Source organism: Carettochelys insculpta, chromosome 13 (genome assembly GCF_033958435.1).
Source record: "Carettochelys insculpta isolate YL-2023 chromosome 13, ASM3395843v1, whole genome shotgun sequence".
Lineage (NCBI taxonomy): Eukaryota > Metazoa > Chordata > Testudines > Carettochelyidae > Carettochelys > Carettochelys insculpta.
In genome coordinates, this window is record NC_134149.1 from 4,640,322 (window position 1) to 4,663,272 (window position 22,951).

The window sequence follows — 22,951 nt, forward strand, 5'->3', positions numbered from 1 at the left end:
ATCATCCTCCAAGGCGCTCTCTATGCCTTTTAGTACAAGCGTGATTTGACAAGTAAATTCCCAAGCTGTTTGCTGTGTTGGTTGCTGCTAGAAAAAAAAATAAAAAAAGTTTAGCTGAGCTAATCCTTATGTCTTGTTTAATTAGTTAACTAGGTTTAGAATCTATCGCTCACGTACGCCATACAGAAAGCTGCAGTTGGAGAGACCTAGCGTTGCCACCAAGTGATACCATCACGTCTTCTGCTTCAGTGTAATTCACCTTTTCCAATGGAACTCTATTCTGCAATTGTTTTCTCAAAAAGCAGGAGTGCCAGTGAGTTCAACAGGGCTTACTCCAAAATTAAGTGCTCTCAAAGCACAGTCAGTCTTAGCTTTTTGGTAACTTGATTTAAAACAATGATTTTTTTTTCTTTAAATCGACTATTTAATTCCCCCTATTTAAATCACACCACGCTGCACACTGGGCCACACCTTGAGCTCTGCAGGCTCCCTTGACTGCAACAGAGCTACAATGACCTGTACCTAGGGTTGCCAGATGTCCTCCACAAAAATATTGGACACAAGAAACGAGAGGTTGGTGGGGGTTGAACGGGGTGAACTTGGGCAGGGAGGTTAACTGGGCGGGGCGGGGGGTAGAGCCTCATGCGCCTGCAGCAGCTGACAGCTGGAGCACAGAGTGTGCTGGTGGGAGGGGAGCTGGGGAGTGGGGGTTAAGCCAGGAGGAGAGGGCATGCACCAGGGCGGGGTGGTTGAGTGGCAGGGAGGTTTGGAGCCCCACGCAATGTGCTGGGGCTGGGAGCTGGAACCCAGCGAGTAGGTTGAGGCCGGAGCCCTGCGCACAAGGGGAGGGTGAGCTGGGGCCACAGGGGTTTGAGGGGGTTGGGGCCCAGGCATGCAGGGGGGTTGGGATATGGGGGTTGGAGCCATGTCAGTGGGGGTGGGAGGGGAGCCCCAGGCATGTGGCTGCAGCCCCCCTGCTGGGAGGAGGTGAGCCAGGGCATGTGGGGGGTTGAGCTGGGGCCACAGGGGTGGTGGACCTTGGGGGGAGCTGGGCCAGCAGGGGCTTTCAGGGGGTGACCAGCACAGCTGTCAAGGAAGCTGGGGGAAGGAGGTTGAGCCTGCCTGGCTGTCCGCAGCTGCAGGCAGCTACACAGGCTGAGAGCCCCGCAGCTTCACACTGCGCAACACTCACATTAAAGCGAGTTTCACGCAATGTGGAACCGCATAAAGTGAGGAATTACTGTCAAATTAAAATACCAGACAGACACTTACGTGTCGGGTATTCTTTGATATTTTTAACCAGACAGGGAGTCCAAATACCAGACACCTGGCACACCTACCTGTACCAGCTGAGGACCTGGGACACAGGATCTACACAAGCTTGGTAACAGAAAATACAGCACAGTCCTGCTGTGTATGTTATCTTCCCCTACAAATCCCAGAACAGGAATTTACCACAGTGGACGCCAGCTATGCTCCATTTTAACACTGTCAAATTCAGCAAGTTTCTAAGGCAAACACACACTACGTAAATCACCTCCATAACATTAAAAGTGCCTGTAAGCCAAGACCAGCTCCTAATTGTACCACTTACATTTGGTGAAGATTGTTTTTTTGTTGTTGTTTTTTTGGGGGGGGGTTGTGTTTTTTTGCAGTGCATTTTTTTTTAAACTCCCTGTGTTTTCTTACAACTGCAATAAAGGAAGAGCTCCAGGGTCTAAAACTCTAATAATCTAATAGACTTTGCTAAGTGAACACAGTAACAGATATGCCTGGATGAGATTTTTGTGCATGCCAGACAATTTCCCCTGATCTTTATCAGCAGAGAGGCTGCGAGAGCTTCAGAAGGAAGAAATTAAATTTGGTGCAAAATAATAACATCTGGGCTAGATGGCATTTGTCAGGCTAACGGTCCCTTCAGATGTCAGGCTAAAAATATTAAAATGAACTCTGACGGGTTTCATCTTTTTTGTGAGAAGGCAGGATGTGTTCCCATACCAATATATTACACCGCTAGAGGCAACGGCCCAATTCTTCCCTCCCAGCACGCCGTTCCCAGGAGACACTGTGGTCAGACCCATGGAACCTGTGACATTTTGTCAAACTAACTGACAAGGACACGGGACAGTTTTGCAGAATAACTTTTTTTCTCTTTTTTAAAGCCATCTCTACCTTTCTACACACTACGTGTCTGCTTTGCAAACTGGCACAATCGTATTGCAAATCTCATGGTGCCCCAACCCCCTAGTGGACTAGGGATGTCACAATACTTAGCAGGTTAAACCTTAGCGCTTAACTACTTAACTGTTTTAACCTGTCACCTGGTCCTGCCCCCCAGCCCACTGGTCCCTCCACGCCCGGGGCTGCTCCATTGTGGCTGGCCACCACCAGAGATCATCAGTAAGGGCCATTCACCATCTCCCTTGGCCTATTCTCCAGCACTCCAGACAGGCGTCACACAGCTGTGACTGGGGACCAGAAAGGAATCATCTCTCTCCCAGCCCATACGTGGGGTGGAGTCCCACTTTTTCAGCTCATGTGTTTTTGAAGCTCCAACCCCGCCCCCCCCAAACTATTTTTAAAAGACTGGAGACCCTTGTTAACTTCATAATAAAATGTGCTTTCAAATCAGCTTTCAAATCCAAAGATAGTCAAAGGCCCTATTTTGAACATTTGTAATCAGATTTGTGTCCAGAATAATTTATACTTGAGCTAATTAAACTGAGCTGCTCTTGGACGCCAGCTAGAAATTCGCCCTTTTATAATGGGTTCACCAGAGCTCTGCTCTAGCAGTGATTAGTTTCATTAGTCCAGCAAGTTGGGAATTTTTCAGCAAATTGTTTTCTTGTCAGAAAACGTCAATTTTTTAAAATTAAAATAGTTTATGGATCCATGTCTCTCTCACCTGCGCTTTCTTCCAGGTGGTTTGGAGATCCAGGATGAAGAAGAAGCTTCTGGTCCAAATGACAGAGATACACCTCCCAGAATAGCCCACAGCCCAGTGGGTGGGGAAATCCCTCAGAGGCCAGGTGCCCTGCACCCAAGTCCCTACTCTGCCTGATCCAGAGGTGGATCTGTCACCTTTCAGCCAGGGGCCGACAGAATTGCCAGGTGCCCAGAGGGGGTGGTTTTGTGGTCCCAAGAGGGGCAGGGAATTGGGCAGAAGGGGCAGGGTGGGATGCAGCCAGCCCTCAAGGATGCCTGAACCACAACACAACACCCCACCCCAGCCAGCCCTTCGCACCTTTCAGCACTCGATGCCCAGAGCGCGACACCCAGCAAATCTGGTCACTGCCGCAGTACTAGTGGTCAGGAGCCCTGGGCCCTTTTAAATCACCAGGCCTGGGGACAGCTGCCCTCTGCCTCCCAGGTGAACCTCCTCACAGCTGGCCTGTTCACTTTTCCTGGGTGAGGAGTCAGTCATACAGTCCCTCTCTCTGTCTCTGGTCATTTTTGAAAGATCTCATTTTCATTCCAACCCAGAGCAAAAGCAGAGTCTAAAATCGTAGCAGTTTTCAGAAGAGGAAGCTCATGGTTTCCAGCCAGTCCTATTCATTAGCTCAGCACCATTTCTGACACTACCCAGGACCCATCAGATGAGGTTTACCTTATCCTGTTTAGTGCTGATAAAATAAATTGTAATTTAAAAGGTGCCCAAACTCCTTCTATACATTTATTTTTCAGCAGAAGATGATGTGAGGTGCCCAAGCTGACAGTCTGAGTTCTGGATCTGAGCAGGGCTTTTGGTAGGGTCTGGTCTGAAGCTCATTACAGACTCCTACTACTTCAGTAGGGGTTAGACCTGGGCCTTCGTTAGACATGGTCAAAGCTAAAAGAGAAATCTGTTCCTAGCAGTTCATTCTGCAAAGAACACTAGCAAACAGGAATAATGTTTGACTGCTCATGCCTCTTGTTTTAATTTAGCAAAAAAGTTATTCCTTTAGAATGACTGAATCCCAATACTACGTCAGTCAACATTCATGCGATCATTTCATCTCCCATTAGCCATGGAAGAAAAGATTTTGCTCGTGAACAGCCCAGGAAAAGCAATTGCAAGTAGCAATCAAGTGTGTTCACCAAAGGTCAGTTTTGCTAAGAAAACAACATATCAAATTAAAGACAGGGAAAAAACGCAGGTACCTGTGACTAGAGGACCACACACACACACTCTCACTCTAACGGTGAGTTTATGGAGCATTATACTGAAGTAATTGTCCAAGTACTAGCCTGTTTATTCTTAAAAAAAGGAAATTGTAAGTTATTTTCACTGCACAGACAAATGTTTGCTCTTAGACTCTGTAAGCCTAATTTCTAATGGAAGGATGATCAGATCTCATTTTACTCCTTTGAAATTATTGTTGTTGTTAGTGCCAGAGTCAAGAAAAATGGCCATGCTGTTGAGCTGCTCTGGGACCTCAGGCTGATGGTTTCAGTTCTCTGTGCCTCGGTTCACCTATCTTTTAGGGCAGGATAATCTTTCTTTGCATAGGCTCAGAGGCATAGTGGTCAGTGCCAGGCGCTCATGGTGAAGTACATAGGGACCCACAAAGGCAAGTTATTATGAATGCGACGAGCAGGGCCATTGTGACTGGTGCACCACCAGCATCATCCAGTGCAGCTCTGCAAACAAACCTGCTTAGGGGGCTTGTGCATAGGTCCAACCTGCCACATCAGAAACCACTGTTGCAAGAGCCACAGGCAACAAGAGAACCAAGGAAACACCTGGTACAGTCTCCTGTCCGCTTCGTCCAGAGGGGTCTTCTTCAGGAGCCACAGAAGAGCCCTTACGCTTCACAAACCAGAAACTACAATTTTACCAGGATTCGGAAGTGAAAACCGAACTGGGTACTAAGTGGCCCATTTGAGTTGGAAAGTGGAGCCAGTTCCTAACCCCTCTCCACACCCAACAGGGATTAACAAATAAGGAAACCTCCACCACTCTTCCTCCCCGCATGGAGAACAACCTCAGAGAGAGGTATCCTTGGGCCATGCGCACCTAGGTTTAACCAGCTCATTTTTCCCAGCTACTTTCCCACACACATAAGAAGATAAGAATGGCCATACTGGGTCAGACCAAAGGTCCATCCAGCCCAGTATCCCGTCTGCCGACAGTGGCCAATGCCAGGTGCCCCAGACAAGGAGAACAGAAGACAATGATCAAGTGATTTATCTCCTGCCATCCATCTCCTGCCCTTGTACTGAAGGCTAGGGCACCATACTTTACCCCTGGCTAATAGCCATTTATGGACCTAACCTGCAAACATTTATCGAGCTCTTTTTTAAACCCTAATAGAGTCCTGGCCTTTACAGCCTCCTCCGGTAAGGAGTTCCACAGGTTGACTGTGCGCTATGTGAAGAAAAATTTCCTTTTATTAGTTTTGAACCTACTACCCATTAATTTCATTTGGTGTCCCCTAGTTCTTGTATTATGGGAAAAGGTAAATAATTTTTCTATATTCACTTTCTCCACACCATTCATGATTTTATATACCTCTATCATATCGCCCCTCAATCACCTCTTTTCCAGACTGAAAAGTCGCAGTCTCTCTAGCCTCTCCCCATATGGGACCCCTTCCAAACCCCTAATCATCTTAGTCGCCCTTTTCTGAACCTTTCCTAATGCCAATATATCTTTTTTGAGGTGAGGAGACCACATCTGCACACAGTACTCAAGATGTGGGCATACCATAGTTTTATACAGGGGAAGTATGATATCTTTTGTCTTATTATCTATCCCTTTTTTAATGATTCCTAACATCCTATTTGCTTTACTAACTGCCGCTGCACACTGCGTGGATGTCTTCAGAGAACTATCCACTATAACTCCAAGATCCCTTTCCTGATCTGTCGTAGCTAAATTTGACCCCATCCCATCCCCCATCAAAATCTGCTCCAACGTGGTCCACTCCTTCCTCCAGCATCAGTAAGTCCACAGCTTCTTGCCCCTCTAACCTGCCTAAAGATCAGAAGTTCTGGCAGGTTGCAGAAGGCACCCAGTCAAACAGGCAGGAACCAGAAGGCAGGAAGCATCTTAATAAAGGACATTTGCAGCTTTTGGGGGCTCTAAATGCTGCTTGCTGGCAAGTTAAACGATACCTCCTCCACTAAACCAACAGCCGCTAAGCACAGAAGCCTGCAGCCCTTTCGGATAAGGGCTACTGGGCTTTGTCACTTCTCGCTGGCAGCAGTGACTTATTCCACATGTGGTAACTGTCACATCTGGGGCCTGAGCTGCTTGATCATCAGAGACCTCATGCCATGAAAGTTCAGAAGAAAACTAACTGCTTCCACAGCAGATTGTCATAAGGAATTAATTAGCCAGACAGTGAAAACCTGCAGTGCCGTGACCATGTTGCTACTGCAGCATAGCCACAAGGCATGGCCCAGACTGAGCCAAGTGAGCAGTTATTTAGTGCATCAGTCACTATCAGAGAGAGACCCCTTCACAGAGCAGCAAACTCTCAGAAGCACGACACTGCGGTGCTCCCAGGGCCCTGAAGAAAGCAGCCAGGATCCCTCCCTGACAGAGAGGCTGCCAGCTGCTTCCCTTCCAGGTCACAGGTTTAAATGATGGTTGCTGAGGACGACCTCCTCCCCTCAGCTCTGTGGCACCACAAATGTTTCCTGAGCACCACTGAGAGGAGCTATGTTGGTGAGATGCCCTATCTAGCCTATGGCTTGTCCTCCACAGGCATTGGAAGGGGGGCACGGAAGCCCCTTTCTCTCAGCTACACCCATCCCCCAAGCAGAGGGCTGCAGCTAGCTCACCCCAACTGCAGGCTTGTTGGGCAAGGTGAGTGCTGTCCAGGTGAGGGGAGCAGCTGGTGCCCTGTTGGCACCCGGAAGGAGGCGGTAGGGGATTCTGCCCTGCTCCTTCCAGATACAGTAAGGGCTGCTGCTAGCAGAGCTCAGCAGGGCAAGGCCCCCGCAGCTGTAAGCACTATTCCCGAAGCCAAGCATCCACCAACACTAGAACACCCGCTGGGGCGCAGCAAGGGGAAAATCGCTTACCTTGGAAAATGGCCGCATTCTGAATGATGAGGAATTTCAGCTCCATGCTGGCAGACTGAAGGAGCTGCTCCATGGTCAAGCGGGCTGTCGCCTGATACTTCTCTTCCATTTTCCTGGTGCAGCAGGTGGAGCCCTTGGGGATACACACTTGCAGATCTGCCCCTGCGTAGGGAGAGGAGAGTGTTAGGAGACAGCATCAGCACATGGAAGAGGAAAGCTGTGCCGTGGATTGACACCACTGCAATGACTGGTTCAGGCAGACCCAATCAGCCTCTTATGAACTGTGAGGCTCCCAGTTTGGTGCATCCCCTACCGAGCTCCCAAGCAGCTGCAGAGCAGAGGGAAGAGGCATTCTGTGTGACGTTGATATAGGTGGACTGCCACCCTAACTAAAGCTTAGGCCTCCCAACCCACTTTGTCCTAGAAACACAGCTGGAGCTTTGTTGAGCAAAGTTACATTAATGCATTGTTCTGCTCGCATCTCCATGGCCAGGGGCATATCAGGAGAATGCCATAGGCAGGAGGGAGCTAGAGACAGGAGAGGACCCCATCGGGAGCGAGGCTGCAGGGAAAGCCATGGGTTTGACAGGAAAGAGGAGCAAAGGTTTGATGCTGGGGAGGTTGTGTGACTGGGTAAGGCCTAGCACCGAATATACAAATCTCAGCATTACCTTGTTTGCATATGCCCTGCAGCCTTCCAAAGCGACAGCCTCAGCCAGAATGGGCTGCAGAGAAACCAACTATTGCTCCGGTTTTTATGTCCACTAAGAAAAGATTGTTCAAATACAGAGTTTCTCCTGCGGTGTTAACATTACTACAAGCCAAAGCCTGCTTGTCCAATTCATGCCAGATGCAGGTGCACTCCCTGACACCTCCATGCAGCATGGTACAAGTCAGTGGGCGTCTCACACTCAATGTGGGTTCAGGTCCCTTTTGGTAAAGCCTGGGCAATGCTGCCCATAAAACAGAATACGAACCACAGACACTGAACAGCCTCGTGCGGCAATGGCCAGAGCAAAAAAGCATTAAATATATGCCAAAGAGCTCCCAAAGTAACTAGTCGTTCGCCACCTCCCTTTTGGGTGTCTGATTTTTGGAACATGCTCTGCTCCTGCTTGCTAGAAAAAACACAACTTACAGTTTCCCCCATTGTGTATTCAGAAAGCTAGTCCTTGGTGTTGCCAAGTCTCCTGGTTTCATCAGGAGTCCCATAACATTGGGGCATTCTGGAAGAGCCCCAGCTCCTTCTCCAGTGGTGGGCAACAATGTGGCCCACTGGGGCTCCACCTGCAGTCTGTAGAAATGCATCTGCCCCCCACCCCCTCTGCACCTCTCGCGCACCAGAACCCCACACTTCCTAAGTCTCCCTCCCAGCACTTTCTGAGCAGTATGAGAATCAACTTATTTGTGTCCTGGCCTCAGTCTTCCCCCTTTCTCCCAGGGGAGGGATGGCTGAGTGGTTAGAGCACTGGCCTTGTAAACTCAGGTCTGTGCACTCAATCCTTGAGGGGGCCTCCTTTCAAGGGTTTGGGGCAGGTTAGATTTAAAAATAAATAAATTAAATAAATAAATAAATAAATAAATCTGCTAGGGATGGTGATAGGTGCTGCTGTGAATGCAGGGGACCAGACTCAATGACCTCTTGAGGTCCCTTCCAGCAATGCGAGATATGTGTGTCTCCACGTTTCAATTATAGCTGGAATGCTGCAGGTCAGCTGTTTGCGGCATTCCAACTCAGGGAGGGCAGGGGAAGAGCAAGGATGCAGCATAAATCAGGCAATTTGCACACTCAAAGTGATGTGGGGGGGAAGGGGAAAGCAGGTAGGTGTGCAGCTCCTGTGCATGAGAGGCCTGTGGGTCATGGGACCAGGGGTGGAACCCGGCATGCATTGAGGTAAGAATCTGAACTTTCACGTTTAAAAAAAAAACTGAATAAGTCTGTAGTCCTGGTGGTTTCAGATAAGAGCCTGAGAACATGAACCATAATAGCTCAAACACCAGAGGGCAAACAAAAAAAACCCAACTTCTATAATCACAGAGAGGCCGTGTTAGTCTGTATCTTCACAAAACAAAACAAAAAGCAGTCTTGTAGCACTTCAAACACTAACAAAATCATGTATTAGGTGATGTACTTCTATGGGCAGACCCACTTCTTCAGACCTGGAAATTCTGATAAAGGTAAACAAGTACGATGAGAATTTAAAAAAATTAAATGAAAACTGATGCATCAGCTACAGAGGACAGAAGGAGGGGGACGAAGCCGGGGGAAGAAGGGGAAGAAAATTACCTACTGCAAGTGTCTATTAAGTTGAGTTGCCTGAGCTCACTACAAATATCAAAGATGGAGAAACTGTCCTTGTAATGCATAAGGTAATTGGCATGCGTAAGGTAATTGCTATTACCTTTATAAGTGCATTAAATCATTGGCGTTTTGGGGCAGGACAAGGACGTTAAAGTCCTGTGGTTTCTAAATCAGTCTCATGATTTTCTGACTGGATGAGCTGGCAAAACCAAGTCACCCTGGAAATTCCTGGACTCGTTTACTTATTTGCATATATAATATCTACACATGAGCACTCTCTTACCTGCCAGCATCAAACTAAAGGCACACAAGATCAAACAGAACAAAAAGCTCATTTCAGAAGCAAAAATCTATTATATACATAATCTAATTCACTGCTACAATTTCTAAAAATGGGTGGGGTCTGCAGTACTTAATGGTCTGCTTAAAAGCAATGTGAAATGCAGAGACTCAAATCCACCCACTGCTGAAGTCAATGAGAACCTTTGACTTCATCTCCCAGAAACGTCCTCCTTAATTACTTGTACTGCAGTAGTGTCTGCAAGCTGTCAAGCAAATGTGAGATTCTCATTGTGCTATGCACTTGATAAACACACTACCAAGCTGCAGACCTGGCCCCAGAAACTCACGCACAGCAGTTCCACTAGTTTCACAAGTGTGGTTAGTCTGTAGGATGGGGTTCTTTAAATGAAAATGAAGCAAGTTCTGATTGATTTTGCCATTACTTCAGTAAATTATTACTCTGATCTGACGATTAATCATCCTGATGTTTGTTGGGTTCTTTCTTTAATATCTTCAATATATTCACTTTTCAGCTAATCATGGAAAAGTGTCAAAAATCAGTTTTAAAAAAAATGAACATTAAAGAACATGATAAATATTAATGTAAACCTTGATCTTACACTTTCCTAAGAGATTACAAAAATATATTCAAATTGTCAGGGCCTGGGAACAGTGAAAATTGAAACATTTCCCCTCTATAAAAATGCGATTTGACACATTTCATTGCCAACACATGTGTTATGCACATGGAGGATTTTTACTAACACTTATACTACATGTTATATTAAAAGAGAGGCTTATTAAAGTAGTAATATCATGCAAGTGTTTTAATTTGGTAAGGGATGTGGAAGCAGGAATGTGTTCTTTGCAGGTCATTTGCATGGAAATGGAAGAGTTTCAGAGTGTGTCTTTGTAAATAAATAGTTGCTTTGTTTGCAAGACCTGCTGGATAGCAGGTGAAGCAGTGGCATTTTGCCTATTGTAAACAACTTGTTGTACAGTCACAACTTATCACCCAGATTAAGAATTGTGCAATATCATAAATGTTTGAAATTATTGTGGGGACACCGGGCAGTCATCACTGTGTAAGTTGTGGATCACACAGGGCTCCCCTGTGTAGAGCTCTGTGGTGCAGAAGTGGGGAAAAGGTACTGGTTGAGCCAGCTGGAAGTGTTCTAGCTCTGCCACCATATGCCTGGCTTGACTAGTCCTTCTCCCCATTGTTGAAAGACAGAACTAAAGCCCAGATCAATGCTAGGGCCTGCTGTTATTCTGTAAGAATTCACCCTGGTGGATAATGAGATTCTTATGGCTAGACACAGAGCTGAAATCACTGGCAGCTGAAGCCATGGAGAGCTGAAATCATAGGGTTCTGCCTAGAGCCAAACCCACAAAGCAGTGGACAAGCAGCCAGCAGGGGCAGCTGCCAGAGTACAGCAGGCAGCAAGCGATCTGGCCCTGGTGTGGCAACAGTCATCATGCTGATGTATCCGTGAACTCTACATTGGTACGGACCAGACCGCATTGGGAGTTGAGAGTTGAGGCAGACCACGCTGCGAGTGGAAAATTGAGGTGGAGGCACACTCTAAGTGGGGGTGTGCTGAATAAAGAGCCCAAAGCAGATGCTAGGGACAGTACCTTGCTTAATGGGATTTTCCCTTCCTTTGTTTAAGAATACTGCATGTATCACAGTGTAACTTCATGCTAGGCTACTGTTATTAAACAAGCTGTTCTATCTCAAACTCTGTGCTTGCGAGAGGGGGCAGAACTGCCTTTACAGGCACCCAGCGGATGGGGTGAGACTGTCCCAGGTTACTGGGTGGGGTCTCAAGCCAGCTAGTCACATTATTGACAGAATCCTCAGGGGCTGAGCCTGGCCCTTCTGGCAGTCACCTGCCATTAATCACCGGGTTACATCAATGGGCGCTCATCCCAGGTACCGTTGCTGGGTACCATCATCACAAGCACATCTGGATAAACTCCTGTGGAGAACAGTCTTGTTCAGTGTTGAAACCAACAACATATTAACAACCCTCCAGGTCAGTAAGGGCAGGACAGATATTTCAAAGTAAGATGCCTGAAGGTTCAGCATTTTGACCTTTACAGCCCCAAGGACAGAGGCGAAGTCCAGTGCTCCCTCTCACTTCTATTCCATCCAAGGGCAGAATAAATGTTATGGGCACTGAGGCATGCACAGAGGTGCACCAGCAGCAGAAACACGTGCTGCTGACTGTGGCCACTCTACTAATCAGTTGGGAAGCATTTGAACCTCTCCTGGGTGGCCACCCAAGCACTCAGCTTACAGGGAACACAAGAACAGTCTAGTGAATAGAGCACAAGAATGGGAGTTAGGCATTCTCGGGTGCTGTTCTTGCCTGGCAGAGTCTTGCTGTGTGACATGGAACAAACCAAATGGGCAGGAAGCCTGTTAGACTCTGAGCCAATGGCACCTGAGTATCTACCTGCTTTCTGGACTCCAGAAAGCCCCTCTGTTGACTTTGCTGTTACCCCATTTTCTAGCACTGCTGTGTCCAACACATTTGCCACTTGCCACATGCGGCAAACAGGACACTGTGGTGTGGTGATTCTGAGTTCTGGAGCTGCATGTGGCTTTTGACGCCTTTAAATGCAGCTCCTCAAAGCCACACACGGGGGGTGCCCTCCACGCACACCGCGCATGGTGGGAGCAGCTGCCCCTGCAGCCCCTGTGCAGCTCCTGCAGCCCCAGTGAAAGCCCGGCATGGCTTCTGCAGTGGCAGCTCTGGTGAGTCGCCAGCATATTCAGTTAGAGCAGGGTGGGAATGCTGGGTATGCTGGCTCTGGGGGGGGAGGAGGGCACTGAGTTAGAGTGGCGGGGGCGTAGCAAAGGTAGAAGGACCACAACCACAAGTGTGGCGATCCTGCACACCACTGGTCTAGCTGAACAAACTGCTTTCCCTCCTCACAGCTCTTGAGAGTTGTCTGTGAAGCACTTGGAGATACTCTATTCTTATTTGCGTTGTGGTGGACCCTTCCATGGATTCCATGGTGCAAGGTGCTGCACATTTTGCCTGTGCTATAGAAGACCAATGAATTACTGATCTTACATAGTTTACATACCAGTCTGCTGAACGAGCAGTTCCAGATACAATGTCCTGACATGAGGGGTTGAACATCTGACAACATACTACAAGCATAAGGTCAGACCCAGATAAGCATTCGATATACTACTGGAGTTTTACCTGAGATTGGAGTAAATGATCTCATGGGTCACCCAACCTGACCCCATACAAATTTGCTACCGCAAGTATTTTACCCAAGTCTTAAATATCTCCAGCGACGGCTCCTGATGAGGTAGATAGTTAAGACCGTTCTGTTGCTTAATGGCCCTTACTGTTCAGATTGTTTTATCTTCCAACCTATATTTTTCCTTTTTTTAGTTTCAAACCATTGCACCTTGTAATGCCATTCTCAGCGACTGCAAACGAGCTCTTCCTTTTGTTATAGATCATTACAGTTTCGTTTTGGAGAGAAAATCTCCAGCAAGTTACCCTGACAGGTTTATTAAAAAAACATTTAGCCGTTCTTGTATTGATCTTCTTTTCATCATCTTTTTTCCATTTTTATCTGTACAATATTAGGTGCGTGCGCCTGAGCCTACAGAACACACTTTACGTGGCTAAGGGGATGCAAGGTCTGGCCTCGGAGGTAAGTAGGTATACGTGGCTAGATGAAGGTAGATTACAGTGCTGTGGTATTTATTCCATTTTCAGAAATAGCAGTATAAATGTGCCTGTAATTTCACATGCTTCACAGCACAGAGAAGTTCTGCATTTCTAGAGCTGGGGACAGCTCCACTCCTAGTTTTCCCCCGACTCAGGAATTTAAAATGCACTCTTCAGTCAACAGTTGTTCAGCGTGCCCTTCAAACTCCTCATGAGGGAGAACGGTTCCCCAGATAACTGCCTAGTACAGCAGGTGTTACGGTACCCACACCATCTCCAGGCAGTTGAAGTAAAATTCTTACTAAGGGCTCCTGGACCAAAATTCTAATGCCGGTCACACCACTATAAGGGCCCCACAACTGCCACCAGAGACAAGTGGGGGGGCCACTAATTTCAGGAGGGTTCTGCAGGAGCATCAATGTCTGTGCATCCATCCACATCAAATTGCAGTCTCATGGTCTAAAGCAGTGCTTCCTCTAAGCTGAACGCTGGGGCAGCCACCCAAGAGAGGTTTGGATGCTGCCCAGCTGATTAGTAGAGTGCCCACAGCCAGCAGCATGTTTATATTGGTGGTGCACATAGGCACATGCCTGAGTGCACTGAACAAAATTTATTCCTTCCATGGATGGAAAAAATTAGAGGGACCAATGGCCTAGCATGACAGTAACTATGCTGAAGTTATTCCAGATTTATGCATAGGCTACAAGATGAGCACTTTTCCTACAAGTTCAACGTCACACTGCAACAGCTTCCACAGACAACAGGTCCTTTGCACAAAGTTTCAGGGATACCTCACAGAGTCCTGTTGCTCGGGAATTCCTGGTGGCTCCAGTCAATTAGTTTATGGGCCTTGTTTTGGCCAACACACACAAAAGGAGAGCATTCTTCTTCAGAATACTTTTGGGTGACTTGTCAGAGAAACAACCCTGGCTCACGCTTTTAACAATTATGTCTGGATATTTTTCCCTTGCCAGTGCAGTATTATACTTTTAATAAAAAGTTACTTAGATGGCATGAGAAAGGGATTCAGCATCTGTCACTGAATATTAATGCTCGACATTGTCAGGAGAAGGGAAGCGCAGCTGTTCAGAAAACAGGTCAAGTGCCCATTTATCTGTTTTTTAAAACCCAATTAAAAAGATATAAATTCCAACCCAACCTTGCTGAACCGGTGATTAAAATCAGAACAGTATGGGTACCACATGGGATATTTATTATCCCTTATTCTCTGCACCCTGTTCTCTTTTGCATGGCTGTCTGATGCTGAATATTTAATCATGCCTTGCTAAGCTGGGCATGCAATTGCAGCAAAAATGTGACAATGCTATAGAAAGCATTTTGAACAAGGGGTTACAAAGAAGACCTAAGTAAACAGATTTTAGATGGCTCTAATCAATAAGAGCCCATGCTCATTTTCAATTACACCTTCAAGATGGCAGAGTTTGACTTACAGATGTGTTTACGCAACACTTCTTTTAATGACACAAACACAGGATCCTACAGGCATCAGAAAGTCCCAGAAGGACACTTTTCGGGATGTTGTTAAAATTAAACCCGGAGCAGGTGGGCGGGGGTGCTCACTGTAAAATGAGTGCCTTAGGAGGTTACTAAATTCGAGGGTTGCGCGCCTGCTTTTTTACTATCAAGAGAGCAACTTGCAGGCCTGACGTAATCAAGAACAGAAACTTAATTATCCAGTAAACTAAGATCTTAAACTATCATGCAAGGCTATATGGAAAAGAAGCCTGGATGAAAGCAGCATAAGTCCTGTGCAGATTTTTCAGTGACACCAGGTGCAAAGGGGGCGTTCCCACGAGCAACAGAGCATGAGGCCAAAAGGAAGAGTTTCTTTAAAGCTGCAGCTCGGACCCATTCCAATGCCCAGAAACCTGGGCTTTCCATTCAGCACACCCCTGTGAGAGGCTTACTCCAGAAAGCAAACTGTTAATCTCTTCCCTCTCTGTGGGGTGCCTCCCTGTTTGCCTCTCACAGGGCAGGAGTGAGGAGCATTGGAAAGTAGATTCCAAGAAAGGAGACGAAGACATTGAAATCACGCACTGATATTTCTAGCCACATGACTATCCCTTTACATGGAAGAAGGCCAAGACACCTGCATCCCCACACCTCCTTTTCCAAGGTGATGATTCCACCCTCCAATCCCACTTCACAAAATCCTGGGAGCGTGGGGGCAAAAGCAAAAAACCAATTCTTAGGGCCCTAAAACCACCGGAGGAATGAGAGGGGGCCCGATACTACCACTTCCCAGAGAGCTCACCAAAGGCCTCCCTCACGCCCCTGGTCTGTTGCTTAGGAGATGGCCTAAGGAGAGCACCTGTCTGTGAAAAACTGCCTTAAAGCCACAAAAGAACGTCCAAGGGAGTTCCTGCTCTGATGGAGAAGTCGGGGCTGGCCAAGGCCCACTGGGGAATGGAACAGCAGCATGGCTTGTGCCAGGAGGGCAGAGGCTAAAGGATCCCAAGAAAGAGGAGTTGTTCCCCTGCACAGTTTTTAGAAGCCATCCCCCTTGAGACACATGTGGCTGAAGTTCCCACCTCATCCCTCCATTCACCACCTCCACTCCCCTCACTCAGGAGACTATAACTCGGAAAGTGCCCAAGAGTCACCAGACCTGGGAGAAGGTCTGGGCCGTTATATTCCTAGGAAACCACGTTCTGTTTTCATAGGAACACAGAATCCTAGCGCTGGAAGAGACCTGCAGGGGTCATTGAGTCCAGACCCCTGCCCAAAGCAGGGCCAATCCCAACCAAATAATCCCAGCCAGGGCTTTGTCAAACCAGGACTTGAAATCCTCTAGAGATGGAGATTTCACCACCTCTCTAGGTAATGCATTCCAGTGCTTCATACCCTCTTGGTGAAAGAGTTTGCTCTAATATCCACCCTAGACCTCCCCCCACTGCAACTTGAGACCATTACTCCTTCTTCTGTCATCTGTCACCACTGAAAACAGCCTCTTTCCATCCTCTTTGTGACCTTCCTCCACACCAGGTAGTTGAAGGCTGCTACCAAATCCATCCTTGTTCTTCTCTTCTGTAGATTAAATAAGCCAAACTCCCTCAGCCTCTTCTTGTAAGTCACCTGCTCCGGCCCCCTTATCATTTTTGTTGCCCACTGCTGGACTCTCTCCAATGCGCCCACATCCTTTTGGTAATGAGGGGTCCAGAATCAGATGAAATATTCCAGATGTGGCCTCACAGTGTCGAATAAAGGGGAATAATCACTTGCCTAGATCTGCGGGCAATGCTCCTACTAATGCAGCCCAACATGCTTCTTGGCTACAAGGGCACACTGTTGACTCATGTCCAGCTTCTCATCCACTGTAATGCCTAGGTCCTTTTCTACAGAACTGCTGCTTATCCAGTCGGTTCCCAGCCTGTAACAGTGCTTCGGATTCTTGTGCGCACTCTGCACTTCTCCTTGTAAAACCTCATCAGAGTGTTTTTGGCCCAGTCTTCCAAATGGTCTAGGTCACTCTGGACCCCATCCCTACTCTCTAGTGTATCTTCCTCTCCCACTAGCTTAGTGTCCTCTGTGAACTTGCTGAGGGTGCAATCCATCCCCTTGTCCAGGTCACTAATGAAGATGTTGAACAAAACCAGCCTGAGAACCAACCCTTGGGATACTCTGCTTGATACTGATAACCAACCAGACATCAAGCCATTGATAACAAACCTGACCAACATGGGCTTAATCTTCCCCTTCTTGTGTTTGTGCTAAGATTGCCAGCAGCACGCAAGGAAAAGCAAGATTCCCAAGCAAATCTCCCAGGAGATGATAAAGGTTATTTCTATGGGAGGTGGGGAGCAGAATGCCCCCTGCTTGGAAATTTCCAAGAAGTTCTGTGGTTTTTCAGAAAATGAGTCCAAATACTCAGACCCGTCTAGGTGAAACATGCAGATTCAGTCATTTACTAAGCAGGCACAGCTCCTTTGGGTAATACAGAAGGATGTTTGAACATTGCCTTAGTTACCAAAGGCAAAGCTTTCTACCTGGGTATCCACAGCTAAAGGCATATTCAGGGCACCTATGTAAAAATCCCACTGATGTGACTAGAACCTGCAGGTGCCCAACACTTAAAAAAATTACACCACTTCTATTTAAGTGCCCGTGTGTAGCTTTAGGAGTTCAACTTCAGACACCCACATTGGAAAATTTTGGCACGAGTCTCCAACCTACCAACCTATCCCCAAACTAACCGGAACAGTTCTAACTATTGGGAGAGAAATAGACAGAAACCAAAATGATGAAGAAAGAGCTAAACAAAGACAAAGCAGAAGAAAGAAAATATGACACAACCAATTCACTTATTATTGTTTTGTGTACAGTGATGTAAGTTATCCCAGCACAGAATTCTACACCACCTCATGGTTTTGCATTAAATGTTTGGTTTTGTGTTTTTGAAGATGATCTTTAAAAAGACCTTCTACATCATTTGGTACCTTAAGTTTTCCTGGAGATGCCCCAGGGTTCAAGGTTTCCACTCATTCTCCAGGGCACAAGTAAATTTTCCTCTCTACAGCAAATCTAAATTTTGGCATAAATTACTCCACACCACTCCCTTGAGAAATAGCTCTCTGATGGCAGCTACGTCAGGAAGGTCTCTAAAGCTACTTCTATACTAGGCAAAGTCAGTCGACCACAGATATGCAATTCTAGCTACAGCAATAGCACAGCTTTGAAAAAAAAAAAAAGACGCATCCGTGCTCAGTGAACATGGCTGTTTATACCGGGGAAGGTCGACAGGAGAGTTTCTCCAGTCAGCTTCCATTACTCATTGCAAGGAATACAGAGGTCGACTGCGACCCCTGAGGGGTCAATTTTGTGCATCCATACTAGATGTGCAAAATCAAACTCTGGAAGATCAACCCTGAGTGAGTCAATCTTCTGGGGTTGTGTATACATCGCCTAAGTGATATCAGGTATGTCACCGCATGCTGTGATGTCACAGAAAACAATGTCATTTAGAAGCTTAGTCCACCTTTCTAACGAATGCCTTCAATTAACGGTGCTTTTGTTTCTTGGGAGGTATTAACATTACAACAGGTAACTTATTTTGCATTTCCATAGTGCAACCCTAGAATCAGACCTACATTCATGGACACCTGCACCTTTTCGGCTTTCCTCCACAGTGACAATGGATCCAGGGCACAGGGACCTTGGGCCTGTAACATTAAGTAACCTAAACCACTAACATCACAGTATTTCTTCTGTACACGCCATGAGACAATTCTCATAAAGCAAAGTGAAGGTCGTAGAAATCAGTTTCTGGTTTGCTCTAAAAACATGTTTTAGGTAAGTTAATAAAATCCTCAATTTCTCTAAATTGTTAAATGTAACAAGGCAGGTTCTGTGACGTGATACCAGCGTGACTTGCAACTGCAAAGTTCAGATTTTTTTTTTAAATTAATTGACACATGTACAAAGGGGAAAAAGCAATAAACAGAAGGCTGGAAAATATGACTTGAGTGATGTTTTCCCTATTACAGAGATTTATGCAGCTGGTAGTAGAAGCATAGGATGCACTGAAGTGTGATTACTCTCACAGAGACCTCTAATATGGCCCAGAACCAGAGTCTAAGCAAATAGTCGTTACTTGAATTATGATACAGTTTCTGTACCTGGGCATACAAAAAATCCATTTTACAGCTGATCAGTTATAACTCAGCCACTGTAAAAAGTGGGCAGTGTTTCAAGTAAACACCTGTACTATCAGCAGTTACTGGTCCAGCTAATAAAGAGCAGAGCAGATTCAGCAGACTCACCAAGTTAAATGGCTCCTTACTTCACCTGAATATAAGCATGGGATAAAGGGGCTTTCTGGAGAAAGAGGATCTAGTCTGGAGGCTGAGCATTCTGGAGGGAGGAAGCCTAAATGCAGCGGAGCCTGGGGAGCATGAAAGACCTGAAGTTACTTTATTGTTTTCATTATTAACAAATTCAACCTCCAGAAAGGGAGCAAGGTTGGTTTCAATGCAGCATTTAAATTGTATCTGCATAGCAAGCTGAGGAGAATACCTGCTCTCTGAGCAGTATATATAGAAAGAGATTTACAAACCAATTTTGTATCCCTGTCTCTGGCCTAGGACCTCAGCCATGCCTACAGGCACAGGAAAGCCAATTTGCTCAGGGAAACTCTGTCCTACTGCAGAAGCACAAAATACTCTGTAGCAGGATGCAAGCAAAGTTCAGGAGTCAGGAAACCACTCCTGAGACTGGACTTGGTCCTTCCTCTCCGCACACCACTGGGGCAAAACAGCTGATTGGAATTACATGCAACCCAGCTCCCCCATGGGAAGAGGGCCAAATGGGAGTGGGTCAGAAGGATTTTTTTTGACTCTGTCATGCCCTACTGGAAAGGGGAAATTTCTTTAGGCTGCTGGGGGGTCCCCACCAGACTTACTGCAATTAGATTTCCTTTTGGGAAGCCCCTTATGCAGATGCCAGATTTTTAAAGCACGGAGCAATAATCTTGGAGCCACAGAACTTAGCATCCTGCTAGAAAACATTTGGAGCTAGCACCTCCTTCAACATTTATTTCCAGGCTGACTGGTCTTCCGCTTGCCTCGGGGAAAAAAATCTACTCACTGCACGACGACGTCATGGTTGGACATGTGGGAGGGAAAGAGGAAACCGTCAACCACTCCTCATTGACACCCAGGTGTCTGATTGATTTAAAAACAGCAGCCTAATATCTCAGAGCCAAAATCCATCAGCAAAACCCCCACTGACTTCAGTGGCAAATTCTGCTAAATTAAGCTCCTGGAGTTGAGCTCAGAACACAGATTAAAAAGAGCAGCCATCACATCAAACCTCAGACTCACGGAATACTAGAAATGGAAGGAAGTCACCAAGTCCAGTCTCCAGCACTAATGGCAGGGCCAAGCACCATCTTTCTAGACCATCCCAGAAAGGTGTTTGTATAACCTGCTCTTGAAAATCTCCAGTGATGGAGATTCCACGACGTCCCTAGACAGTGTATTCCAGTGATTAACCAGCCCAACAATTAGAAAGCTTTTCCTAATGCCCAACTTAAACCTCCTTTTGCTGCAGTTTAAGTTCGTTCCTTCTTGTCCAATCAGAGGTTAAGGAAAACAATTTTCCTCCCTCCTCCTTGTAACAACCTTGTAAGTAGTTGAAAGATTTTATCATGTCCCCTCTATCTTCACTTCTGCAAGCTAAGGAAACCCGATCTTTCCTCCCCAAAGTCCATGTCTTCCAGATCTTTAACCACTTTTGTTGCTCTCCTCTGGCCTTCTCCCATTTTCTGGAAATGTGGTGCCCAGAACCAGACACAGTACTCCAGTTGCGGCCTAAATACTGCAGAGAAGAGTTGAAGAATCACTCCTCATGACTTGCTTACAAAATACCTGTTACTCCATCCCAGAATTTATGACCCCTAGATCCCTTTCCGCAGCACTCCTTTCCAGACAATCACTTCCTATTTTGTGGGTTTTAACCTGATTGGTCTTTTCTAAGTGGAATAAAAGCTAGAACAGTTTCTACCCCATCCAGCTTGGTGTCATTTTTGTTTAAATAGTTACAGCTTTCCTACCAGTTCTGAAACAAGCATTCCCTAACCTGGAGCAAGTATTTTTATAACCTCTTGCCAGGAGCCTTCTACCCACTGGGATCACTAGAGAGGCCATTCTTTGGCATTTTGCCATCAACAGCTCCAGACAAGTTGTGACTAACAAGCTTTGGTCCCATTTATGGTGTGACCTCCCCCCCCCCAGCTGGTAAGGGGGGGTTACAGAAATATTCTGGTTCTGGTATGTAGATTCTGTTTCATCAGAGAACATCAAGTAAGATCTCCAGTCAAAGTGAATATCACACTGGTTATGAATATCATTGTGAAATATATGTTTAGCTACTGTGTCATGTACTTATACACTGAAATTATGTCCTTAGAGTTGGTATTAAGGCGTTAGTCACCAGATTAGATGAAAAAGGCATTCCCTCTACCTCTCTCAGGCTATAAATTAAGGATTATAAACTAACACAATGGATCTCCATTTGCAAAGTCAAACATTGGTGAAGAGATACCAAATCTAGAGGAAAGGAGCACCCTGGAAAACAACAAGCCATCAGTACTTAGCCCACCTACAAGTAATAAATTTTGGAGGCATTTCTAAAAAGCAAAAATGACACCTCAGTCATTCTACACCCACGAAAACTGTATCCACAAAAGCAGGGTCTCAGCCAGCTTTGGAAGAAGAGAACTCTGGGTGAGAAACTTCTTGAAGCAAGAGTTTAACCTGTTAGTGACACTTCATTTCCAGAAAGCATGTTAGGATTTTGCATTACACATCACCGTTTGGTTCCAATAGCCATACTCGCTGTTACCCGATTCTCCACTCTTTTTATAATAAACTTACTGTTTTCACTGTCAACCTATTGCATGGCTAAGCCACGTGTGCCCTGCTCCTTTGGGCACAGCAGGGGTGGTAATTCTTCGCGTAATCCGCGGAAAAGGGGCTGGACCCTGGAGAGAGCGTTCTGCGTGCTTAGGGGTGGAGGTGCACGCTCTGTGGGGGAGTGGAAAGAACGGCTAGGGCAGCCAGAGGTCAGCAGTTTCAGGGAGCAGATCCACAGCGAGCACAGACAAAACTCCTTCACACTCAGCATAGGTAGTAGTGAGATGCCTCCTCCCTTGCCCCCACAGTACCTCTGGGGAGCAGCACACTTTGAATGAGCTTTCTGTGGGGGCCCCCCTTGGTCTCCAGGGCTGTAGAGACACATTCCAAGATCAAGGCCTTGATTTCCAAACATCCCACGATCTGCAGAGAAGAGGTTCTTAGCTTTTCTGTTCTCAGATTGACAGGCTGAGCGATACAAGGGAGAGGTTCCCCCTCTACAAGATGTCACTTCCCTGCACTGATTTAGCTGCTGCAACCTGTTCTATTTTATCTTGCTACCCAGCACGGCGGTTACCTATATAACCTCCTCTTAGCACACTTCAGAGAGTTCTCTGGAAGTGAAAAGCCCTGCCTGTCAGCCAGATTACACCTACTGGATGCACATAATTAATTTGGAGTACTTGGAAGAAAGTGCCACTCAAACAAGTACGGTTTCTGACTAGAGAATATACAAGGAGGCCCTACCTTCACTTAGAATCATGCGTGGCATATAAATGTGCCCCTCAAAAAGCATGACCCCATCGAAAGACTAGGGAGGCAGGAGTAAAAGTCCTGCAGTTGATCGGAGGGGAACATTAACAGGGCAACATGCAAATCTAGGAAACCAGCAAATAGGAGTGGGGCAGGAGAGAAAACAAGCCCTTACCCCACTTGTCATTTGGGGCTGAGCTCTCTCCAGTGACTATCACGCATTTAAGACATTGCTGGAAAACAACAAAATTCTCTCTAGCCACAGACTCAGAACTCAGAGATTCGGACCAATACCCTGGAGCCTCAAATGAGCCAAACATGCATTCATCTCCACTTCCCAGCCCAAAGGATTGTCAAGTGTTCTACATTTCAGAGATGCGTGAAGCCATTTTTCTCTCTACAGTACTACCAGTGCTATGGGACTCAAGTAAAGATGCTATACAAATACAGTAAGCATTATTGCATGTGACCTGTTTATCACACTGTCATCCCACAGTTTCCTTGCACTCCACTCTCTGATTCCTGTA

General features: G+C 46.4%; 1 protein-coding gene across 2 annotated transcripts in view; it reads right to left on the bottom strand.

Annotated features, from left to right (window-relative positions):
* GPC3 (glypican 3) overlaps positions 1-22,951 on the bottom strand; it is a 262,973-nt gene that overhangs the window by 236,563 nt on the left and 3,459 nt on the right. For both annotated transcript variants that reach the window (XM_075008006.1, XM_075008007.1), the window contains exon 2: positions 7,012-7,173. In XM_075008006.1, the coding sequence (XP_074864107.1) occupies positions 7,012-7,173 (162 nt within the window). The remainder of the gene's footprint in view (positions 1-7,011; positions 7,174-22,951) is intronic.